The sequence below is a fragment of the Adiantum capillus-veneris genome, unplaced genomic scaffold (assembly GCF_014529385.1).
Source record: "Adiantum capillus-veneris isolate H3 unplaced genomic scaffold, ASM1452938v2 Hic_scaffold_325, whole genome shotgun sequence".
Lineage (NCBI taxonomy): Eukaryota > Viridiplantae > Streptophyta > Polypodiopsida > Polypodiales > Pteridaceae > Adiantum > Adiantum capillus-veneris.
Genome location: NW_028221436.1, coordinates 4,127,838 through 4,136,311, shown reverse-complemented (window position 1 = coordinate 4,136,311; position 8,474 = coordinate 4,127,838). Strand labels below are relative to the sequence as shown.

The window sequence follows — 8,474 nt, the reverse complement described above, 5'->3', positions numbered from 1 at the left end:
AAAAAGCAACTTCCGCTTTTTGTTTTTGATTTTTCTGCTAATTGAAAACGATTTTGCAGAAACTACCTCACTGAGAGACCGGAATCGACATGGTCTACAACTTTGCAGAAGGAAGTTTTTTCAAATTCTACACCGGTTTTGAGTTATCGTTCGCGGACTGCGTACATGCCTGAAAAGCATGTTCCGTTTTTTGTTTTTGATTTCTCTGCTAATTGAAAACAATTTTGCAGAAACTACTCGCACAACAGATCGGAATTGATGTGGTCTACAACTTTGCAGAAGGAAGTTTTTTCAAATTCTACACGGATTTTGAGTTATCGTTCGCGGATTGCGTACATACCCGAAAAGCAACTTCTGCTTTCTGTTTTTGATTTCTCTTCTAATTGAAAATGATTTGCAGAAACTACCCGCGTGAGGGATCGGAATCGATGTGGTCTACAACTTTGCAGAAGAAACTAGCCGCTGCAGGCATCAAAATCGATGAGAAACTATTCGCTTGAGCCATCGGAATTGATGTGGTCTATAACGTTCAAGAAGAAATTTTCTCTAAATTCTGCACCGATTTTGGGTTATCGTTCGCGAACTGTGAATATGTTTGAAAAGCAAAATTTTACTTTTTGCTTTTGATTTTTCTCATAATTGAAAACTTCTCAATTATATTTTTTCTTCATCAATCATATATTTGTTACTGACGTAACTTTGCTGCAGAAGCCAGTTACATATCATTCCAATTCAGTCGAGCAGTTGATGATCGTCCAAATTCTATCGATCTACAGTTGGTACATGATCTTTTGTTATATGATATACTCATTCATTGATTCTCGTAAAATTATTCTTTTAGAGATATAGTTTACGTCGTTTTATTGATAATTTCTCGTTGATACCATAGTGATTTTGATGGTACCATGATGATGCTTTGTTAGTACTTTGGTCATGGTGATTTTTGTTGATACCATGATGATATTTCATTGATACCATGGTTATTCTCGGTGATGCCATGATGATGTTTCGTTGATACCATGGTTATTCTCGGTGATTCCATGATGATATTTCGTTAATTCCATGGTGATTTTTGTTGATACCATGATGCTGTTTCGTTGATACCATGGTTATTCTTGGTGATACCATGATGTTGTTTCATTGATACCATGGTTATTCTCGGTGATACCATGATGTTGTTTCGTTGATACCATGATGCTGTTTCGTTGATACCATGGTTATCCTCGGTGATATCATGATGTTGTTTCGTTGATACCATGGTTAATCTTGGTGATACCATGATGTTGTTTCGTTGATACCATGGTTATTCTCGGTGATGCCATGATGTTGTTTCATTGATACAATGATTATTTTCGATGATGTAATGATGCTTTTCGTTGATACCATGATGATTTATTCATTTTTATTGATACAATGATGATGTTTTGTTAATACTTTGATGATATTCATTGATCACTACGTTGATAAATGTTGTTTTATGTAGTATATACACATATCATTTGCATCACGTAATCACGCATCTTGTACTTTTACGTTCATACTCTATGTACCATATGTTTTCGTGCGTATATATGTCGTCAAAAGAGTGGCGTTGCGAACCATCTCTTATGGAATTGTTAACGAAAATTATTTCACTAACGATGCTAATAATTTTCATGACTATGTTTTTTTTTGAGTCTATGATCTATGTAGGATTCATCAAAGAATTGATTTTATGAAGACAAACTTGGTGATAATAAAAGATTTATGAAGATATGTTTGGTGATGTCATATTGATGACAACATGAAGATATGTTAGGTGATACGATAGTGATGACAAGCTACATAGAAGATTCATGGAGACACTTCTGATTACGAGCTAATCGATAGCCTTTACATCTCGTTATTGAACCTTTGTATTCATTAACGTGTTTGATAGGATAGGAGTAATGTAACTCCTCATAAAAAATTCATTGTAAAAGGAGTGATGTAGCTCCTCATAAAATATTCATTGTAAAAGGAGTGATGTAGCTCCTCATGAACATCTGTATATTCAATGATTTTTATAATATAACGATGGGTGTATATAGAGCTGTGGGTTTTTCCCTTGATCCCCCAAGGGTTTTTTCACCCACAATTAGGGACCCTTATTTGAGTGGGGGTGTTGAGCTTATATGTGAAGCAGCTCAATATATGGCTTCTCTATATATGGCACCCAAGTCCCTGTTGAGAGAGAAGGAGAGAGCACAGAAGTAGAACCCCAAAGTGTGTAGAATACACACATGAGATGGTGTATATATAGAGGGGACCTGGGTGCCATATATAGAGAAGCCATATATTGAGTAGCTTCACATATAAGCTCAACACCCCCGCTCAAATAAGGGTCCCTAACTGTGGATGAAAAAACCCTTGGGGGATCAAGGGAAAAACCCACAGCTCTATATACACCCACCGTTATATTATAAAAATCATTGAATATACAAATGTTTACGAGGAGCTACATCACTCCTTTTACAATGAATGTTTTATGAGGAGTTACATTACTCCTATCCTATCAAATACAATAATGAATACAAAGGTTCAATAAAGAGGTGTAAAAGCTATCATTAGCTTGTAATCAAAAGTGTCTTCGTGAATCTGCTGTGTAGCTTGTCATCAATATCGCATCACCAAACATGTCTTCATGTTGTCATCAATATGGCATCACCAAACATATCTTCATAAATCTTTTATTGTCACCAAGTTTGTCTTCATAAAATCAATTCTTTGATCAATCCTACATAAATCATAGACTCCAAAAAAAAACATGTCATGAAAATTATTAGCATCGTTAATGAAATAATTACTTTCACAATGCCATAAGAGATGGTTCGCGACGCCACTCTTTTGACGACATATATACGCACGACAACATATGGTACATAAAGTATAAACGTAAAAGTACAAAATGTGTGATTACGTGATACAAATGATATGTGTATATACTACATAAAACAACATTTATCAATGTAGTGATGAATGAATACCATCAAAGTATTAACAAAATATCATCATTATATCAATAAAAATGAATAAATGATCATGGTATCAACGAAAAGCATCATGATATCACCGAGAATAATCATTGTATCAACGAAACAACATCATGGCATCACCGAGAATAACCATGGTATCAACGAAACATCATCATGGCATCACCGAGAATAACCATGGTATCAACGAAACAACATCATGGTATCACCGAGAATAACCATGGTATCAACAAAACATCATCCTGGTATCAACAAGAATCACCATGGAATCAACGAAATATCATCATGGAATCACCGAGAATAACCATGGTATCAACGAAATATCATCATGGCACCACCGAGAATAACCATGGTATCAATGAGAAATTATCAATAAAACGACGTAAACTATATCTCTAAAAGAATAATTATACGAGAATCAATGAACGAGTATATCATATAACAAAAGATCATGTACCAACAGTAGCTCGATAGAATTTGGACGATCATCAACGGCTCGGGTCGACTGAATCGGAACGATGTGTAACTGGCTTCTGCAGCAAAGTTACGTCAGTAACAAATACATGATTGATGAAGAAAAATATAATTGAGAAGTTTTCAATTATGAGAAAAAACAAAAGCAAAAAGTAAAATTTTGATTTTCAAACATATTCGCAGTCCGAGACGATAACCCAAAATCGGTGCAGAATTTAGAGAAATTTTCTTCTGCAAAGTTATAGACCACATCGATTCCAATCCCATCGCGGGTAGTTTCTTCTGCAAAGTTGTAGACCACATCGATTCCGGTCTCTTTCGCGGGTAGTTTCTGCAAAATCGTTTTCAATAAGCAGAAAAATAAAAAACAAAAAGCGAAAATTGCTTTTCAGGTATGTACGCAGTCCGCGAACGATAACTCAAAATCGGTGCAGAATTTGAAAACACTTCCTTCTGCAAAGTTGTAGACCACATCAATTCTGGTCTGTCCCGCGAGTAGTTTCTGAAAAATCGTTTTCAATTAGCAGAAAAATCAAAAACAAAAAGCAAAATTTGCTTTTTAGATATGTATGCAGTCTGCGAATGATAACTCAAAATCGGTACAGAATTTGAAAACACTTCCTTCTGCAAAGTTGTAGACCACATTGATTTCGATTTCTCTCGCTAGTAGTTTTTGCAAAATCGTTTGTAATTAGCAGCAAAATCAAAAACAAAAAGCGGAAGTTGCTTTTCAGGTATGTACGCAGTCCGCGAACGATAACTCAAAATCAGTGCAGAATTTGAAAACACTTCCTTCTGCAAAGTTGTAGACCACATCAATTCTGGTCTGTTTCGCGAGTAGTTTCTAAAAAATCGTTTTCAATTAGCAGAAAAATCAAAAACAAAAAGCGAAAGTTGCTTTTTAGGTATGTATGCAGTCCGCGAACGATAACTCAAAATCGGTGCAGAATTTGAAAACACTTCCTTCTGCAAAGTTGTAGACCACATTGATTTCGATCTCTCACGCTGGTAGTTTCTGCAAAATCGTTTCTAATTAGTAGAAAAATTAAAAACAAAAAGCGAAAGTTGCTTTTCAAGTATGTACGCAGTCCGCGAATGATAACTCAAAATCGGTGCAAAATTTGAAAAAACTTTCTTCTACAAAGTTGTAGACCACATCGATTCCGGTCTCTTTAGTGGATAGTTTCTGAAAAATCGTTTCCAATTAGCAGAAAAATCAAAAACAAAACGTGGAAGCTTTTTTTCAGGTATGTACGCAGTCTACGAACGATAACTCAAAATCGGTGCAGAATTTGAAGAAACTTCCTTCTGCAAAGTTGTAGACCACATCTACTTCTGTTTTTCGTAGGTAGTTTCTGCAAAATCGATTTTGATCAGGAGAAAAATCGAAAACAAAAACGTACTGCTCTGATACCATGTTGAGAGAGAAGGAGAGAGCACAGAAGTAGAACCCCAAAGTGTGTAGAATACACACATGAGATGATGTATATATAGAGGGGATAGCCTCACATATAAGCTCTCTCTTTCAATAGGTGATGGAGTCCTTGAAATATTTGGTTCTCTGCCTTTATTCCAATGCTTTCTATGCTTTGTCTGCCTTTATTCCAATGCTTTCGATGCTTTGGCACACGGCACAAGCTTACCTATGATGCCAGCTAGTTTAACATTTTCCTAGAATGATGCCTATAGTTTTTCATGCACTCCTATCCCTTTCCACCGGCCAGAAATTAGGACTCTAGAGTCTGGAGATAGGTGCAGGGCTAGAAAAATATATTTTCCCTAATCGAAGGAAATAAACTTGAAATTCTACCGTTTTTTGGTCAAAATTTGAAGCTTTTGCCGGTATTTACACTAAAACGTGTGTAAATTTGCCGATTTTCTTCAAGGAAAGTTCAAAATCTAACCAAGATTTTATGATTTTAGCCGGTTAAAATACACTGTGCCCTAGTTTTTTTCTAACACTGGATAAGTGGATTACAATTTACATATATGTGCAAGGTTCAAAATTGGGTAGGTCAAAGCCGGATAACTTTCATGAGGATGGTTTTGGTGGGAAGAGACTTATCAATGCGGTGTACTTTAGGGATGGAAACGGTGAGGAGGCGGCCATCCCAAACGGACCTTGCATTGTCCACGCTAGCGTTGGGCGGGAACACAAATCTGCGCCCAAAATCGCGGCCGCATTTTACAACAAGCACGTTGCCATTCTCGGCCTGCACTTGGACGCCATGTATGGGCAACTCTAAACAAACCAATTAAAACGTTTGTAAGCAAGTCCGCCACACAGCTCAGAAATTAGGACTCTATGAAGAGTAAGAATACCTGAGAGGTTGGAGCTGACAATGTAAGCAGCAGCTGTCTCTTGCACATCCATTGGTCGGTCATGGGATCCACCTACTCTCTCTCTCTCTCTCTCTCTCTCTCTCTCTCTCTCTCTCTTCTTGATCTCTCTCTCTCTCCTTTTCCAGTGTTGTGCATTGTGCACTGGATTCCACCGTCCTTTATATCGTTTGTAGCACTACAATACTCAACCCTTGACAAGTGGCCAAATCAGCTCCTCACACGTGGCAGGCTACTACTGTTCTTGCGGGGGCTATAGCAACCATCTAACATGCTTGAAACGCCTCTGCTTGACGAAGATAAGAAGATGCCCTTATGAGACACACACATACACACACAGAGGAAAAGAGTTTCTCCCCGTGGAAATTTAGAACATTCAATAATAGCACCTCAATTATTTACTGCACACTTGATGGTTTCCATTGATTTATGGTAGCAAAGTTCTACCACCGTGGCTCACAATCTCCATGCTAGGAACATTCTGCAATCATGCCTCACAATGTCCACGTTTATCTTGTGTTGCATCAACTTATGAGACAAGTCTTTTTGACCTCCATCTGTTAGTGTGGCTTGAGTCATGACTTGACTAACGAGCGCTCAAAAAGTCAAATAAAGTCAAAGTGTTGGAAGCAATAATGTAATGTGACCCTATAGGTACAACTCATCATATTAAGCGTAGACCAAGCCAAAAAACAATAGTGTAATGGGACCCGATACCTAGGTACAACTCTTCCACTATGTGTAAATCAAGTCAACCAAAAAACTTGTGTTTATCTTGCTGATCAGTCTTCCATTTCTCGGGTGATCAATATTCCATGAGTTTTCCACCTACATCAATCAAATCAAGAACCATAGAAAGGAAACTATGAGGGGTAAGAACAATGCGTGGAGGCTCCATGCAATCCAAGGCCAAAAAAAAGGTGTTATCACATTACATGTAGAGCAAATTGTGCAGGAAACCAATTTAATTAGAGTACACAAACTTAAAAAAGAAGGGGTACCTGACACCACCTTCGTAGCATTCTAGCACTCAACAAACAAACGAAGAAAGCTTCGAGAGAGGGATCTTTCAAAATTATGGTTGAAGACAAGCCTCTAATATCGTATTAAATAAAGATACATCTACACAAAAGAAAGGTCCAATTGAAAGAACTTAATGACCATGATTATCATAAGTAATCTTTCCATGGTTGAATGCTTTGGTTGATAATAGGTCCAACATAGTTGTGGTCGGGATCCCAAGGGAAGAGGCCTATCAGAGAAGTATGTTGTGCCTGGCAGTGCTGTCGTCAAAGTTTATGCCAAGTGTGGTGCCCTCATGAAATTAGCCAAATTTCTATCACGCAAAATCTTAGCATGGGTGAGAGAATCTACTTTGAAATTGTCGTGCTTGGTGGGGTTGTTGGCAGAACATGTTGTGATAGAGGGTTATAGTATGAATAAAGGGAAAAGAAGACTGAGGGCACATGGTAGCAAGAAGAGAGAAGAGAAGATCGAAGATCATGAGCTCGTAGAGTCTGTGAGAGTGCTCGACTACCTTGGAAGATGCAGAAAACGTTTCTCAGTATTACCAAGGCATCTCTGCTGTGCGGTACTTCTGTAGAATTTCATGCATAGTTGGATTGGAATAGTGATATTGGTATTACTAAGGAATAGTGATATTGGTATTACTCAGCAAGATTGGGAGTTAAAAATAGTATTGAAAGGCATGCAAAGTGGAGTTGAAAGGAACGATAGAGCTGGGAGATATTTTTGATAGCGACTAATAAACTTTGCAGGGGGGTCATAGCTTCTCAGAGGCTCTACCTTAAGCTCAACAATTCGCTCTCAAACCGAATGTTTCTCTCTCTCTCTCTCTCTCTCTCTCTCTCTCTCTCTCTCTCTCTCTCTCGTCCTCAAGCTTGAAGCTCCTAAGCTCCAACTCCATTAGACCATAACTAATTACTCTGTGTGTGTGTGTGTGTGTCTCTCTCTCTCTCTCTCTTTCTCTCTCTCTCTCTCTCTCTCTCTCTCTCTCTCTCTCATCCATTATGAAGCTTCCATAGTCGTTATTTCTCTCACTCTGTCGCGGCCAGTTGCCAAGCAATTCCAAGCCTCACCATTTTTACACTCGCAAAGAGAGAACCACATACATATAAATTGTTAATTTATGGGACGTACTAGCGGACTCGACTAGTTCATGGAGGCTACAAGAGATAGGTAATCTATCACAAAATCCAAGTTTAAGTGGTCTCTAGCTAACAGGGTCTCAAATGTGTGTTAGACATCAAAAGCGACTTTCTTTTACTGTCTACCCTCATGGGTTTCACCTTCAGTACCCCCCTATATAACGTGCGTTCACGGGGTATTAATAAAACCTCTCTTTTAACATGTTTGAATGAATAAAATGACCCCTTATTTTATGATTTGTTTTTCAAAATTGAATATAAAAACCCTTATTTTAATGTATCTCTGTTGAATTGCCTAAAATTTTTGCATTCTAAAACTTCTTTCAAAACTTACGCTATACATTAACATGATTACATAGTGCACCCCCCGAGCTTTTATCGCAACCTTATCCAGACAAGTTTGTATAGCTACGAGACTCCGAATGGAACAAAAGTTAGTGATTAGCAAGAGCAAAGTATCCTCAACACTTCACGTGCTCAA

At 37.8% G+C, this 8,474-nt stretch overlaps 1 protein-coding gene across 1 annotated transcript; it reads right to left on the bottom strand.

The window, feature by feature from the left end:
- Window positions 1–5,500: 5,500 nt before the first annotated feature.
- Window positions 5,501–5,859, bottom strand: LOC147417122 (16.9 kDa class I heat shock protein 3-like). Its single transcript, XM_086507858.1, has 2 exons — window positions 5,808–5,859; window positions 5,501–5,727 (listed from the first exon to the last, which is right to left on the bottom strand). Exons 1-2 carry the CDS (start codon window positions 5,857–5,859, stop codon window positions 5,501–5,503), a joined length of 279 nt encoding a protein of 92 aa, XP_086363984.1.
- Window positions 5,860–8,474: the final 2,615 nt, after the last annotated feature.